Source organism: Bufo bufo, chromosome 2 (assembly GCF_905171765.1).
Source record: "Bufo bufo chromosome 2, aBufBuf1.1, whole genome shotgun sequence".
Taxonomy (NCBI): domain Eukaryota; kingdom Metazoa; phylum Chordata; class Amphibia; order Anura; family Bufonidae; genus Bufo; species Bufo bufo.
In genome coordinates, this window is record NC_053390.1 from 111198848 (window position 1) to 111216858 (window position 18011).

Genomic DNA, 18011 nt, shown 5'->3' on the forward strand with positions numbered 1-18011 from the left:
CTTTAAGTAATGGAGTCCTTGTAGTAACAGTAGCAACACTTTAGGCCTGACACAAAGCAGAGACCCTAACTAGCTAATTACAGGCCTGTTCTCAGTCTCTAGGCGCCAACACTGCAGTGAGGTGCATGCATGATCTTACCGACCCAGGTCTGCTCTTTATCCACTGATAACTCTGAACCAAACAACCAGTCTCTCCAGCAAACATGAGGTTCTGCAGGGTATGCAGCTTTGTTACTCAGCCCTTATCAGCCTTCCTGGAAACAATCCTCCTTTCCCTGGACAGGATCTGGGTCTTGGACAACGATCAGCTTCACTCAGTGGTCACTGAGGGGTCCTCTCACTCCTGGATCCTTTAGATCCTCTGCTCACACACAGTTCCTCAGTCTCAGCTAGATTCTAAGATGGCTGCTGCTTCTTCTTAGCCCGTTCTCAAAACCCCCACCTCCTTTGAATATTCAATTAGCTGTGTTTAAGAAACAGCGGCATCTTGTGGCCAAAGAGCAGAATATCAGTCCTGATCATTTAACTTAATCCACACACAAACAGTGTTCAAACAATGAGAGCTGTTTCTCAATCTCACAGTCTGTGGAAGACCCAACAGCTCCTGCACTCCCCCAGCCTTGGCAGTCACATGACCACCGGAGCCGGGACAGGAAGCGGCACATCGCTTCCTGATCTGTATACACAGCGCTCCTTCAGTGCTGTGTATACAGCGATCTAGAAGGCAGGCACACTTCCTTCTCTCTGGGGTGCCCTACTGTCACCGTGGGCCCCCCGCTCGGTAGCTGCACAATTATCGTGCAGCTGCCTTCTCTGAAAGGACGTTTAGAAACGTTTATAGTCAATGGGTGGTCAGGAAGTGGTTAAAGGCCCCTTTACATTGCCCGAGCAGATCATCACTAACAAGAGTTTGTAAATGCAGCAGTCTCCTTCACTGAAGAGCAGGCGATTGTCGGGAAGGAACTCTTTCTTCCCGACAATCGTCTGCTCAATTGACACAATGGGCCAATTCACATGTCCAATTTTCCACACGTGGCAACCACTTATTTGTCCAATTCTTGCATTGGACTATCTCATTCAAGTCAAAGGGTCAGCAAAAAAAAAAAAATGATGCCGTCTGGATGAAAAATTTTGACAAACAGAACACAGTAAGAGATAATATGGATTCTACGTTAATAGAAAAATCACACATTTTTAGCAAACGGACACTAGTGCGAATAGGTTCTAAGAGTTTTTTATTGAGCGCTTTTTTTCACTTTTGTATTGCTAGTGGTGTTTATTTGTACCTAGATGTTAGCTAAAGATGTTAGCTAAAAGTCTATGGGAAATATGTAACGCAGGACATGCAAAAGTTTTTTCTGCTACATGCATTTTTTTTTCTCAATTTGGTAAACTTTTTGGTGTCTGGTGTTTTTTCTTTAAAAAAAAACAGCATGTTGAAGCAATGCACTTTTTTCAGATGTTTTTTTTTCATTCCCTTCTTTATAGGGAAAAATGCCTGAAAAAATGCACACCATTCAAACATGTTAACAAATGCCATAAAAAATGCATACTGTATGAAAAAATAAAAATGAAAAAAGACAAAGCAAATTTGTGTTCGGGGAAGTAATTTGCTCGGGGCAGCCCAAGGTACTCCCAGCCCCGCACTGTCTGGCAGGTTGAGTGGCTTGAGATCCAGATGGCAAATACACACTCAGGCTACTTTGGCGTAGCCTGCCGGTAGCCTTTTCCGGCAGGCTGTTTCGGCGTGGGAACAGCCTGCCGGATCCGTGCTACCACAAGTCCACCGTGCTGGCGGAAGTGCGCTCCGGCCCCGTTCACTATAATGGGGGCGGGCTGGAGGTCTGGCCGCAGCGCGTCAAACATGCCGAAAGGTGGCCGGAATAAAACTACAGCACGCTGCGGTTTTTGTCCGGCCGCCTCTTGACTTGTTTGTCCGGACTTACGGCAGCACAGATCCGGCAGGCTCTTCCCCTGCTGGAAAAGGCTACTGCCAGTGTGAAAGTAGCCTTACTTACTTCTTGTGGTTTTTACAGGATGTGCATGAAAGGGTGTGAAATGACGTGTTTCCTGGATGAGACGTCTCTTTGGACCTACTTGGCAGGAGCTAACACATTTAGGTCTTACCTCTAGCTCTGCTCAGCTAAGACTCACCACTAGCCAGGGGGCAGGATCAGCTCATCACCCTGGAAACTAGGCTAAGACTGATCGTGTTAACTGTATGTTGTACATACACAACCATATGGGATAAACAGTGGATAAAGAGACAAGTGCTTTTAACATTAAATCACAACATTTACCGTAACTCTTGAAAAATAAAGATTTTTTAGCAGTGATCTGATTTTAACAACATTCTCAACAAAGAGTAAATGAAAAGAACTGCCATGTTTGCTGTAAGCTGGCTACTTAAATCGCGTGGCAGTGCTGGATATTTTTCCATATATGAGCCTCTTCTAGTCCAGCTTTATTTATTACATTTTTTGAAGGTGTTCCATATCCAGCATAAATGAAGTTGGCAGCGAGCAGAGCACAGGTGCAGAGAATTTATAAAGCACCTGGGGAGAGTCCAATAAAACATAACTACAGTTTAGACCACAGTTTGTCTGGTGGGAGAGGGCTGTATTTCGATCCCAGCTCTGTGCTCCATATTTTGTATTCACCACCAGCATTTAATGTGTAGGACTCAGCAGATATATATTGTAATAGGTAAAATACAAATAACACTTATTCCCCTATCCACAGTATAGGTGATTCATTGCTGGGGGTCTGACTGCTGAAACCCCCAATAGTCACAAGAAAGGGAGTCCCCTGTGTGAATGAGCAGTGGTGTGCATGCATGTCTACTGCTTCATTCTCTGTCCATGGGACTGCTAGTACATTGCTCAGCTATCTCCATCAGTCCCATAGAAGTGAATGGAGCAGTGGTGGTGCATGCACACCACCGCTTATTCACTCAGGGGACACAGAGACCCCCATTCTCATGACCACGAGGAGATCCTAGTGGTCAGACACCCAGTCATCATACATTGATCATGTATCCTGTAAAAAAAAAATTATCTTTTTTAATCCCTTTAAACCCTTAATGACATCAAATGTTGGCCTTAATCCTTCCCATCCTAAACAATTTTCATTTTTTTCTATTTTCATTCCTTTCAAAAGCCATAACTTTTTAAATAATCATGTGAGGGCTTTTTTTTACTTTCTAATAGAACCATTCAATATTTCATACAACGTAGTGGGAAAATGAAATTGGGTGGTAAACATGAGGCATTGCTTTTATTCTGTGGATCAGTATGATTGCAACAAAACCAAATTATGTTTTTTTTTGTTTTTTTTTTAGTATTTTATTGAGAAAATAATTTTTTTCTCTGCACCACCATATTATGACCCATACATTCTTATACTTCTGTGGAACTGTGTAAAGGCTTATTTATTTCAGTGTGATCTGTAGCTGATGATTGCAGAGGAAAGCCTGTGCCATACTTTGTACCAAGTACCTTCTGACAGTGACATACATGTACAAGGTTTTGCAGGAAGGGGTTTAATCATTTAATATTATTATGTTCCCTTAAAGGGAACCACTTTCTATATGTCATATATGACAGTCAAAAATGGCTATCTTTTAGAGTAGCACTTCCACAAAAATGTTTATTCTGTGACCTGTTGGAAAGGTACATGATGTATTCTGTAGTGAAGGTAATCTTCTCACCAGTGACTGTATGTGAGTTACCCCCTCCCTTCTGATCCTCAGATGTGTAATGTGACCTACACTCTGTTTCCAACTGACACAGGACAGGAAGTCAGTTACTTCTGTATTCATTCTTATGAGACTGACATTGAGGCTTCCATAGGAATACATAGAGAAACTGGCTTCTTGTCCACACATAAGATGCTGTGTTATGAGTGCTGGTCACATGACACAGCTGAGAATCAGAAGTTAGGGGATAACTCACAAACACTGACACTGCTTAAGATTACCTTCACTACAGTTTACATCAAATACCTTTCTAACAGGTGAGAGAATAAATTTTTTTGTGGCAGTGCCACTATAAGTCTGCACTGGCATGTTTGCCTATGGATAGCTCACACAGGAAAAGACATAAGGGGACATTTATGGAAGGTTTTACACCATTATTGTGCAGTAAAAAAAAGTCACAGATTATGGAGCATGCCATATTCACGCCATGATTTAGGACTTTGTTAGCGTGTTGATACTTTACACAAGTCGTGAGAAAAAGGGGCAAGGCTTAGCAGGAGGGGCTGGGCTTAGCACAGTCCGCTGGATTAACTATAACTAGAAACTGGTATAAGTCATAGTTCAAGTCTATGCCAGCTGCTGGCTGGTGTAGATTTGTGTTTCTGGCGCACAAAGTGCCAATGATGCACCTAAGTTATTAACAGGCATTTGCTTCATTATAAACACATCTTACTCCTGCGTAGGGGGGTGCCAGTCTTGATAAATCTCCTCCATAGTGGTGAATATGATGTGAAAGTAATCTGTGTAAACTGCTGTAAAATATGGTCCAACTATGATAGGCAAACTAGGGGTTGGGGTGAGGGGTCCTAGTACTTGTAAAACCCTTTATGAACAGTTCAGGAGAAAACGTGAAGAACGCTTTCAATGAAATGAAAACAATCTTCACAATCACGTATTATCACGTATTAGGTATTTAGCATCTCCCTACTGGCTATGATGTGAGATTCAGTCAAGGCTGGAATGGGAATTTTCATGATGCCCACGATCTTGATTGGGTGTTGAACATTTTAAGACTCCCAGAAGGGGAGGAGTAGTCCTGGTAAGTAGTCTGGGTTCTGGGTGGTCGTTATTATGAACATACCAGTTCCGGAGGCTGTGGCTGACTATACACGATCAGTTGCAGTCTGAGTCAGTACTATATGTTGTTGCTCACACACTACTCCTAATGATGTGTCCAGTCTGTGGGGGCATAGAAATGCATAGTACGATTGTAGTTCCCTGTAGGGTACTTTGGAGTATGGACATTTGTCCCTATTGCTACTATGCAAAACAATCAACTCCCTACTTTACTGCACTTTGTAGGGTTTACTTGCTCTATGATTTATGCTGTTTACACATACTGTTTTATATTGCTGAAACACACTTTATTGTAAGACATTCTATTCATGTTATTGCACTGTAATTTCACTGTACTGTGAAAAGGGTTAATAGAGACTTTGGGACTTTCTAGTCATTTTCCACAAGAGGATATTCAGAGCTAAGTTTTGGAGGAAAAAAAACAGACACCACAGTACCCCTTTTGACTGGTTAAGCAGACTGGAATTGCAACATTGGTTCTGTTAGGCTGTGCTTCTCCACTCTGCCCCTCCCACTAGAAGGTTCTAGTGTTAGGGAAACTACAGCCACAGTCCAGACCACTGTTAGTGTGCCCAAAACCTGCCACTAGCCTTCTGAAACCTCTCCAGGTTGTATGAAACTAATGCTATCCCTAGGTGTTCACCAGAGCAACTGAGAGTCAGGATGGACTTGGCTGTTAAGATACGTCTGCAGATCCAGATAACAGATTACTGCTGCAGGGACATTAGTAGCAGAACTCAGGATTACCAGGTAAGTAAAAGAAGCAGGCAGGGTCAGAATACCAAGAGAGACAAACACGATGATTGCAGCAAACAAAAGGAAATTCAGGTGCAAGCCAAAGTCGATGCCAGGAAAATCGATGTGAGCAGAATCAGCAGCAAAGGATAATTCAAAAACAAGCAACAGGTCAAAACCAGAGAAAGCAATAGTAAACACACAGTATAGCACCTAGACAACAAAATACCAGGAACTGATGATTAGGACCAGCTAATTTAAATACCCCGCTTTATTCTATGATTGGACACAGAGACTGAACTCTGATTGGCTCGGTATCCAGTCAGATACAGCAGCTGAGGGTTGTCTGGTCAGCATAGAAGCCCTCCCAGATTGACTCTGCACAGCAATACAAGGAGAACTAGGTAAGTTACAAACTGTATAAAAGTAGAGCAGTCAGAGCCCCTAGTTGTCTGCAGATAAGGAGCAGTGTTCAATAAGAGAGACTCTGCCAGACTGCACAAGTGACCAGAAGAGGGCGCTCAGACAGGGAAACTCTGCCACAGACCATAGGTCACCAGCCCTTTGAACAGGGAGTCAGCCAAACCTTTCCTCAGTATAGAACTTTCTTCTACCAACGTGGAGGCTGAAGTAGCCAGCTCGGTGCATTGCCTGTATTGTTTTGCACTTGAGATCTTCCAGTAAAGAACTTATTTCCCATTGGGGTGAACCACGCCTTACCATCCCCTCCACAGAGCAGCAACATGTTGTGACACCTCAACGGTGTCCGGGTGAAGTATGTAGCATCGGGGCCGTTTATTAAAGTAGGTGACTAGTTACCAGCAGATAGTTTGCTGTGGGGGCATTGTGGAGAAGAATTCATATTTTCAGTGGTCCTTCTCCAAGGCCCTGTTTGAGCATGATTTGTTTGACTAAAGGGCAGATAACCCACATGTTTCACCTGTTTCATTAAACTATATATTTGCTTTTAACTCCTCCCCAACATCCACTGTACATGTACGGTTATGTCAGCTCTTTGAAGATGGACACAGAATGCCTGCTGTGACCACGGCATCTGAGCGGTCAGTCACTGTGAGTAAACACGGATAATGGGAGTAGTAGTTCATACAGCAGCAAAGGTACGGTTTTAAGGTACGTCACACAGTAGGGTTCCCACAATAATTGTGTATAGGTAACAGCAATGATCACACTAGTTCTTCCGGAGTCTCACTCTAAGGGCTCATGCACACAAACGTGTTTGTGCCCCCATCCAATCTGCATATTTTGCGTATTGGATGGGGGCAAAAATATAGAACATGTCCTATTCTTGTCCACATTACGGACAAGGATAGGACTGTTCTATATTGAACAGGACGTTTAGTTTTGCAAAACGGAACACTACGGAAGCACTACGGAGTGCTTTCTGGGGTTCAGTTCCGTGCCTCCGCACGGCAAAAAGATAGAACTTGCTCTATCTTTTTGCGGAACGGACGGATCACGGACCCATTCAAGTGAATGGGGTGTGCGATCCCCGTGCGGCTGCCCCACAGACCGGAATTTGCGGTCCACAGCACGGGCACGGGCTTCACACGGTCGTGTGAATGAGCCCTAACTTTCCCCCAAAAAGGTTTATGGGTTGGGCTGGGGCTGGAAGTCTGCCTGGGGCCAGGACTGTGGATGGGACATGACACAATAAAAAAACAGCAGCCCCCCATGAACTGTGCCTGATGCCACTTACTTTATACTGTACCACCACCATATCCATTGATGAACTGTCTCAGCTGCCACTTATTATGTAGTGTACGACCGACTTACCCCCTATGAACTATGCCTGCTCTCACTTATTATATAGTGTGCTACTGCGATAACTCCTATGTACTGTGCCTGCTTTTACTTATTATATAGTGTACAACTGCCATATACCCTATGAACTATGCCTGATGCCACTTATTATATGTTTATTATGCAGTGTACCACCGCCTTACCCCTCCATGAACTGTGCCATCTGCCACTAATTATATAGTATACCGTTGCAATACCTCCGCATGAACTGTGCGTACTGCTGCCTGCTGCATATTATATAGTGTACCACTGCCATATGGGGAGGGGGGGTAGCAGGCCCAGTTCATGGAGGTTTTTATATATATATATATATATATATATATATATCTGTGTGTTATTTATGGTAAATTTTTATCTTTGTTGGTGAAATAGGGGTGGAGGTACAGGGAAGAGGTGGGACAGGGGAGGAGGCAAGGGCAGTTAGTGGGAGGGCCAGGAGCAGTTAGTAGGAGGGGCTAGGAATAGGGCATGGGGGCCCAATTGAGATTCTTGCTATGGGGCCCAATGATTCTCCCCATTAAAGGGAATCTAGCATGCGGCAGCTGTATGCGCAGTTCCATTATTGAGGCTGATGCAGCACAGAAATTCAGAGAGCACAGCAGTTGCTCAGATTACATAATGTTGCACATGTTCAAGATTTTACTTCTGCGGCAGAGTGATGTCCACATCAAGAAGGAGAATACCAGATGAGGGGAGGAGTGGGGCTCACTGAGAATGGGCGCGGCTGGGCTCCACCAATGCTAAGTACCACTCCTTGGCCTGTTTTCCAGCTTATTAGCATATTTATTAAATCGTTATTTGAGGGGCACAAATACATTTATATTGCTCATACAGGTAAGGCACTCCAGGAGACCTACAGCATCATATAAGCGGTTAAATACGCTCGATGGTAGTGATAGATTCCCTTTAATTAGATAAAATAGCGGTACCTCTACTGTCTGAATCCAAAGCTTGGCCTTGTTGGTTCTAAACCTTCTATAAATGTCCGTTCTTCTCCCTCAAGGGTATTCTCTCAGTAAACTTGTTCTTTGGCAACTGTTCAGTCTCAGGATTGGTGTTTCCTGGATGAGGCTTCACCTTGGGACTACTTAGCAGTTCCTGTCTCTAGCTTCTCTGACTAAAAACTCAGTAACCAGAGGAGGCTGGACCAGGCGTTCTTCATGGCAACCGAACCCAGATTGCCAGTGTTAACTGTTTGTTGTCCATACATAACCATTTGGAGTACATAATGCATAGAGAGCCCATACGAGTTTTTCATGCTCCGATGCTCCCCTCCCCCCCTTGCCCTGCTCTGAATCGTGCAGGGCAAGGGATTTTTGTTTACATTTTTACACTGCCATACAGCAGTGTTCCCGATTTACACTGCCACCTAGCAGTGTTCCCGATTTCTCCGCCTAGCAGAGCCCGGTACGTAACCAGATCTGCAGAAAAAGCCCTTGCCCTGCACTATACAGTGCAGGGCAAGGGAGAGCATTGGAGCATAAAAAGCTCAGAAACTCAACACATATGGGCTGACTGGGTGAAGAAGGGGTTATGTCCGGGTTCAGTTCTAAACCCAAACAACTCTTTTAAATCATAACATTCAATTTTTTTGAAAACAATTAACCTTTACTGGTGATCCACTGGGTCACAGCAAACGGATGAAAGTTTTAGCTTTAAAGCAAATGCATCTTCAGAAAATGACCTCAGGTTTCTATGATCCATGTGGCTGCTGCAAAGGATATCTCTGAATATAGTTAAGAGTAGCTCAGAAAGATGGCTGCCCCCATAATCATGTACAGAACAAAAAAAATCATTGTACACTCAGAAATCAAAAAACAGATAAAAAAATAATATTTATCAGTCTCTGGTTTTAATTTGTGAAAAAAAAAAATGTAGGTGATACGATTCCCTTTAGGACCATCTGGACCAACTTGTATAAAGGAATGAAATGGTGTTGACTCGAAGTGTGCTAAGGTTCTGTAATCGTATTAGTGTAAAGTTTCTCTAATACCTTCTGGTCATTGAGGACATTCTCCTGCTGCGACTGCTCTCACTCATCTGACTTTCTCTGCAGATTGAAACGGTTTCCAGCTGTGATAATGACAAATGCAAGCTGATGAATCTATTTCCCTGAGCAGAATTGGCTTCTAAGTACAATTTCGATGCAATCCTATTGCAGCGAAAACAAAGATATCTTCGACAATGAATTTCTTCTCATCTGAGTACGCTATTCAAGGAGTCCATAAAATCAAGCGATGTGAAATGAAATTCAGACATGCAGAAATGTCTACCTGGCAAGCAGGAAAATATTGTTATGCTTCATCTAGATCCTCACAGAGGCAGAACCGCATTGGGCTGAATGATGACAATTTGTATTTCCATAAATTACTGTCAGGATGATTTTCTTTTGTTTTCTTCTTGTCCACATACAGTACTATTTGAGATCTGTCAGTGGGAACAATGCGCTAGAATAAGTGTTACCCGTATTAAAAATGTTCCACTTTTCGTGTATTTTCAGGTTCCATTGACATTTTTACATGGATGTGTAAAAGGCAGCACATCAAACATGGCCTAAAATAAAATACATTTGTATTTGGAATTAGTATGTTCTCCCCGTGTTTGTGTGGGTTTCCTCTGGGTACTCCGATTTCCTCCCACAGTCCAAAGACATAGGGCTCTTTCACACGACCGTTTTTTTCCCCCCACTTACGGGACATTTTTTGCGTTACGTATACAGTCCTTATACGGAACCATTCATTTCAATGGTTCCGCAAAAAAAACGGAGTGTACTCCGTATGCATTCCGTTTCCGTTTTTCCATTTTTCCGTTCCGTTGAAAGAAAGAACATGTCCTATTATTGCCCGCAAATCACGTTCCGTGGCTCAATTCAAATCAAAAAAACTGAACACATTCGGAAATGCATCCGTATGTCTTCCGTATCCGTTCCATTTTTGCGGAACCACCTATTTAAAATGTTATGCCCAGCCCAATTTCTTCTATGTAATTACTGTATACTGTATATGCCATACGGAAAAACAGAACGGAAAAACAGAACGGAAAAACGGAAACACAACGGAAACAAAAAATGGAACAATGGATCCGTGAAAAACGGACCGCAAAACACTGAAAAAGCCATACGGTTGTGTGAAAGAGGCCATGCTGATAGGGACCTTAGATTGTGAGCCCCATTGGGTCAGCTTGATGCTAATGTCTGTAAAGGACAGCGTACTATAGCAGCTCTATATAAGTGCATACAATAATAAGAAACTGGACCACAAATGAGGGTTCTTTCACAGATTTTTCCTGGTGGGGGGTTTTTTTTGCCCAAAAAGGGCTCAAAGAAGCGTGATTTGATAAAATTTTTGTAATGCTTTTTGAGAAATTTTCTAAGCATTTTTGCCACATAGTGGGGGTCATTTACAAAGACCAGCTTTGTTTCCCCTTTGCACTGGCAGAATATGCACATAGATTATGACGAACCGTGCACCTTCGCCAGTACCTTAACACTCCCTAGTGTCAAACACAGCACAAAAATGGCCATGCAACAAAATATTGTCGAAAAAGTGTTTAAACAGTTGCAAAAAAAAATTTTCAACTGTGGAAGTCTATGGGAGAAAAATGTAAGACAGTGAGGGAAAAAAAGAACCAGAGCATGCTGCATTAAAAAAAAGACACAAAAACAAGCCTCAAGGGTTAAAAATATTACTATAAAAACACATTTAATATTTCCCATCAGACTCAGTACTAGAGGATCCTCTGGTGGGCCCAGTGTCTGAATCTATAGTGGGCCCCAAAGATCCTGGTGAAAAAACCTTTTGGAGCTGCATTTAGAGATAATCTCTTGCCACTAGGGTGTATTTTTTAATTCAGAACTTTTTAGACTTCATTGATGATATTGGGGTTGGTCCCTGAAAATAATTCCTCTGGTAGGCATAAGGAACCCATGTTTCTTTCCGTTAGACTTCCATGCAAGATCAGGAGCTAAACATTTTTGCCTGAAAAGTAGCAAAACACCTGCACAATGAAAAACGCACACCAAATATCACAAAATGCCACAAAATCGGCAGAAACAAACAAACAAACACTGTGTGAAAGTGGCCTTATGGGGAGTATTTTAGACTGGGTTCACACATAGTGATTTGGTCACATTTTGTTGCTTTTTAGTTGCTTTGTATTACAATTTTTGTAATAACGTAGCCCTGGGACAACACTAGCCCAAGAAGCAAATATGTAGAATAAAAGTGAAGAAAGAGACAGAGAAAAAATGAAAAGCATTCCAGTGTTGAGAAAAAGTGGCAGAGGCGGCGCTGAGCTGTAGAAGGTGGCGCTGAAGACAGGGAAGGCAGCGATGAAGACGGAAGGCGGCGCTGGGCACCGGACGGCGAGGGGTGCGGCCGGGCACCCTGTATTAACGGACCTCCCCTTGGGCACCTTAAAGAGGACCTTTCACCGATTCTTACCCTATGAACTAACTATACAGACATGTGGAGCGGCACCCGGGGATCTCACTGCACTTACTATTATCCCCGGGCGCCGCTCCGTTCTCCTGCTATGCCCTCCGGTATCTCCGCTCACTAAGTTATAGTAGGCGGAGATACCAGTCCCTAAGTTATGGTAGGCGGAGTCTGCCCTAGCGCTGGCCAATCGCAGCGCAGAGCTCACAGCCTGGGAGGTTATTTTCTCCCAGGCTGTGAGCTCTGCAATGCGATTGGCCAGCGCTAGGGCAGACTCCGCCTACCATAACTTAGGGAACGGAGATACCGGAGGACATAGCAGCAGAACGGAGCGGCGCCCGGGGATAATAGTAAGTGCGGAGAGATCCCCGGGCGCCGCTCTACATGTATGTATACTTAGTTCATAGGGTAAGAATCGGTGAAAGGTCCTCTTTAAGTAAGTGATTGGCAGGTTATAAAAACCAGTTTTTTGGACAAATAGAGCTACAGTGAGGTTTAATAAGGCCAGCTTAGGATTCTTCTTATTAGTCCGGACATGAGGATATCTTTAGGTTATAGGGGTAAAATCTGATGACAGAATCCCTTTAAGTTTATACTTCTGTGTGTGAATCAATAGGACTGACTTTAGCTGAGGAACGGGAGATGTATACCATCCCTTGTCTGGCTTTTTGCATGATATGCCATTAATATTCTGCAGCAGAAGAAAAGACTGGAGGAAGTTAATGCTGCTGGATCAGCATGTGTGCAGAGCTATGGTACAATCCCGAAAGGGGTTATGATAAGTCTCAGCTGAATCATGTACCTGTCTGTCTCTGCTTGGCTCACAGAATGCCAGCTAAGCTGACACATCTGACCTGCAGGGGAAGACGGGAAGCTGATCTGACAAGGGACACCTGCTTGCCAGTGATGAAGCGCTGCTATAATCTTTCCTCTAGTGCCTATTTCTGCTGAAGTGCATCAGTGAAAAATTGGACAGATGTCTGGAGAATACGGATTGTCTAAATGAAGGAATGAGACGTTTTACAGAAAACATGCGCATTTGCTATGGAACAAATATCATTTGTAATAGTAAAAGGACAGTTTCTTAGATTTATTGTATTGTTTAATTGAACAATACTTCAAAGTTGTTTTTATGCTGACTGATATTGATCGTTTTCAGCGAGAACTTGTAATCTTGAAGGGGGTGAGGAGTATTAAAAAAATCCAGTTGTAAAATATGTGTTATTTCCTTTAAATTGCTGGTGTGTGGTCTGATATTAAGAGAGGTTTCGAACACCTTTTTATTTTGTCCCAGGACCAGTAACTATATGACCATTCGCTCCTGATAACTCCCTGCCCCTTACAGGAGCTAAAAGTGACATTTACATGCAGCAATCACCTGCACGATATGTGTAATACCTCAGATAGGGTATCTGTAATTTTGTATATATACTGCATTTTAAAGTCATGTTATGTTATGTATCTGCCATATGCTTCAGAATGATATAGTATGGTTGGCATTAGGAATATAAATTTCCATTTCATTCCACCCTTCTTGGTAGGATTGGGTTGGTCCTATTTCTTGCCAGGAGGGGATTTCTAGAGAGTTCTAGGGAGAGTTAGTTTAACAAGCCTGGAGTGAAGGGACACTTCCATCTGCTCCCGATCCAAGGTCCTTTGAGACAAAAATTACAGCTGGTTTGTGAGGACCACTACTCCAGGGAGATTGTAGGGTCCTAGGCCACAGAAGATCTTCAAGCTACAGTGTTTACAGTCAGCAGAGTGATCAGCACTACAGCTATACAGACCCTGCTGCAGGTGAAGGGATAACAAGTTAAGACACCCATCACCACATGTACATGTAAAAGCCTACATATCACAAGTGGACACCTATAGCCACAAGTGCCAATTTATTTCTGTTAGCCTAGGTAAATCTGAAGAGAGAGAAGGACTACCATAGAGTGTTATTGTCTTCCATCTTGCCTGCCACCATATCTCATCATCTGGGGATAGAGACCTTCCACCTTGTACAGACGACATCTGGATGTACTGTAATTCATCCTTTTCACTCAGAAAAACATTTATTTATTTTTTGCCTGATTTCTTCATATCACCTTTTGACTGCACCGAACCCCAGGGTACGATGCCCTGAAGGAGTACACTGTGACACATTATCTCATCAGGGCCCCTACTACTCCTATCTTCTGCACCGGCTCCTCAGGGACTCGCTGCATATGGAGACGAGGAATGACAGCTGCAATTGGTCACCCCCAAAGAGATTCATTGTTTCTAGGCAGCCAATCATTGTCTGAACATCAGAATCTGCTGCCCAGATACAATTGCAGTATCCCAGATAAGGAAACTTGCAAAACAGTTGTTGTTTTTTTTGTTATTTAATGTTCTGATGTATTATCGGTATAATCCACAATGAGAGAATAACATCCACGGGACTTCCTCCGGTTACTTTATTAGTGAATATACAGCAGTACAAAACAGGTATGAGGCAAACTCAGCAGTATGCAGCCAACAATCGTTTTGCATCTTCTGGCACTTTCTGAAGGCCTTGAGAGAGCATCAGAAGATGTGAAATGATCATTGGCTGCGTACTGCAGAGTCTGTCTCATACCTTTTTAGAACTTTTGTATAAAGTCATTGGAATTTTAACCGGAGGAAGTCCTGTGGATGTTATTCTCTTATTGTAGATTAACCCCCTACCACCAACATTCATTCCACAGTCTCACCACTCGTACAGTAAAAAATACTTCTGTGCTGATGGTGAAATCTATATTTATAGTTATTAAATCACCATTCATGTCTTTTTCAATTTAAATGACCCAAATTGTGATAATCTATCTTGGTCCACCTATTTTTAGAAGATACTACTGTCTTGACTTTATGTCCTCCTCGGAGGATGTATGAGATGAGAATTACTCATTGAGCGAATGTGAAAGGAACAATGAATGGGTAGGTGTTAGACATAGAGGGTTGTAGTTCCATGTTGCTGGTGGTCTATGGTCATTGAATCTCCTATTGTCAGTTTTTCTTAACAAGGATTTCCTGCAATCATGGGTTTCCTCAGCACATTGGTCAAAACAGTCAATATATCTCAGCAACTATACAGGGTGCAAGCAAGAATTTATTGCCACAGAACCAAGCTTCTTTGAAGTAAGAGTCAGAGGAGGGGTCCCTGGGAATTGAAAATTTTTTTTTGCATTACCCTATGGTTATAAGGTTGAAAGTCATTGGCTTATGGTGTGCTCAGATAGAATAAAATGTGTGAAAGGCATATATGATAGCTTCCCCTTATCCGAATCTGAGTTCAATCCAGTATAACCCCCTTTAACTTATGGGAATTTTGGAATAAAGAGTATTTATCAAAAATTATCATTATTATTATTATTATTATTATTATTATTATTATTAATAATAATAATAATAATAAATAAATAAATATAGTAACAAAATGTATGAGATTATATACCATTATTTGTCAATAAAATACTAAAATGTGTCAATAAAATAACATATTATTAATATGAAGTTAGATGGCAGGAGAATTTTTTTTCTTTCAAACTATAAAGACAAGGTTCACGTGCCACATGAACTGCTTTAGTAAATTATTGTATGCAAATATCTTGTCTTAATATGTATTTGATGGATTGTCAACATGTATTATCCAAATTGCTCTGTGGTTTCAGACAGTGAATGACAGTAAATGGGTGAAGTAAATCACTTCATTACTGAAGATTTCTTTCATCACGTAGACGTATGTACATTAGAGTTGAATATGTTTCAGTTTCAAGTCTTTATAAGTGTCTATGCTTCAATTAAGAAGATAAAAACGTACAGTAGTTTCTAACTCTGAGAAACCGAATGGCAAATGTAATCCAATTCTATAATAATCAGATGATATCACCTTTAAAAATTATTTAGCCAATTCATAAAATATGGTGGGTGACCAAACCACTAAAGACTTGATATGTTAGGCATTGTAGTGACTATTATTAGTTAAAAACAAAAAAAATGTGCTTAATGAGATTCAATGAAATGGAAAAGATCCAACAATTCAGTTTAAAGGTGACTTTACACGAGTAGATAGCAGATTATCGGGAACAAACGTTCCTGTGAACGCTTGTTCCCAACAATCTGCCCATGTAAAGGACGGTGCAGCAGATCACCCGATGAACGAGCAAAACGCTCATTTATCAGGTGACACTGTCGTTCATGCAGCCACCTAAATTATCATGCAGTCTAAACAGCGATCTGCTGCCCAGAAACAATGCAGCTGTATGAGGACGAGGGATAGCGATCCCTTGTCATCATACTGTGGAGGTGATCGCTGCGTCTGCATGCAGCGCTTCATCTCCACTGAGCATGCAGCCAACACTTCCTTCCCGGCAATCTGCTGCTCATCTGGGTGTGTAAATGCACCTTTATATGAATAAACAGATCAAACTGTCAAACACAAGTGCAGAACTAATTACTGCTATCTGCATTCACTAGATATTTTAGAAATCATATGCCTTATCAATCTCATACAACATGCAAAAAATACTGTACTTGTTTAGTGACCACAAAGAAATAATCAGGAAGCCTCAGCCTATAAGTTACAAGTTGTTGCACTAGCGGCCCATGCCCGCCACTGTCCTGCTTCTCCGAGTGGGCACAGGCACGGAGTCACTTACCCTGTCCCGTCTATTGCTATGCTGGTGGTCTGGGCCCTTGTGCCTATCTCTGCCCACCAGCAGCGAGCCTGGCATCTTGCATCCCACAATGCTCATCCTGGTGCAGGCCATACTGCTCTTAGGGTATGTGTGCATTTTCCGCATTGCTGTGAAAAATAATGTATTAATATATGCAAATGTGCCTTTAAGAGCAATGGGGGAATTGCTGTTACACCTACAGGTCAGCTCTCTCTGCAACTGCTGTGTCCTCTCCACTTTGATTGACAGAGGTGGGCGTGATAATGTTTTCTCTGCCTGGTCCTGTCAATTAAAGTGCAGAGGGCGCGGCAATTGCAGAGAGATCAGAGCCTCTAGGTGTAATGGCAACATCCCCATTGCTCATAGAGGTTAATTTGCATATATCAAAACATAATTTTTCTCAGCATTGCGGGCACATATTAACATGGGGTCAACACAGATGACTTCAGCTGCCAAGCGCACATGCAACAGGTCAGCCAGTTTCATAGGTACAAATCTACTGAGAGATGCCTTTTAACATCCTTGTCCCTACACAATATTAAAAATAAACTGAATGACAGTTACACTGTAAATGTTGTGTGCTATAAACATTTGCAGTGTACTCAAAACAGTTTGATAAATCAGGGCCATAGTCTTTTTGGCAAAAACACCTTTCTGCAGTTACTCAAGAATATGATGAATCCTTGGTCTGTGATGTACAAGAAAAATAGCATAAATGGTACTTACCAAGCCAGCCAGAGCCAGAATCTGGTATACACATATCGGTTTCTGCACTTGGCAGCACAAATCCAACTACAAACACCTCAACTCCATCAGCCATTAGAGCCATGCCAAGCACAAAGAAGAGGATCCACTGAAATCGGCCATGTCCACATTCTTGAATAATGAGTTCATATTGCTGTGCTAACTCTTCTTCATCAGCTTTCCTTTCACTTTCTAGATCATCTCGAGCCTTATTTTCATCAGGAATGACTTGACCTAGAGCAACAATGCCATCCTTTGCTTGACCAGGAATTCCTTGATACTCCCCATCATACATCTCATCATCATCATCATGGCCTTCTGTTGCTTCACTAGAGCCTTCATCTTCGTTGACCTCTTCATTGTAGTTGCCACGTGTATAGTATACCTCTTCGTCTGGGAAGTGATCTTCGACTCTGTGGACATATCCATCACGTTCTACTTCTCTTGGTTTATTTGCACTTTTGGGTGTGTGTCTCTTTGCTTCCCTAGCTATGTCCTTAGCACCTCTCACTAGTGAAGTCCTGTCTCTGTAGTTATCTTCCATTGTGTAGAATAACTTACTGTTCCACAAATCGCAGCAGATGTCGGTGGGTGATGGATTAGGTGCCTTTTTTTATTACACAGATGATGTATTAAAACAAAATTGAATTATGCATCTGCAATATAAAAAAGAGGAAATCATTTTAGTATTAAAAAAACCCTCTATACAACACTCTCTGCAAGTATTTTCAATACTTTAATTTAAAGGGTTTCTGTCAC

At 42.2% G+C, this 18011-nt stretch overlaps 1 protein-coding gene across 2 annotated transcripts in view; it reads right to left on the reverse strand.

The window, feature by feature from the left end:
- SV2C (synaptic vesicle glycoprotein 2C) overlaps nucleotides 1–17796 on the reverse strand; it is a 191658-nt gene extending 173862 nt beyond the window's left edge. For both annotated transcript variants that reach the window (XM_040420186.1, XM_040420185.1), the window contains exon 1: nucleotides 17235–17796. In XM_040420186.1, the coding sequence (XP_040276120.1) occupies nucleotides 17235–17796 (562 nt within the window). The remainder of the gene's footprint in view (nucleotides 1–17234) is intronic.
- Nucleotides 17797–18011: the final 215 nt, after the last annotated feature.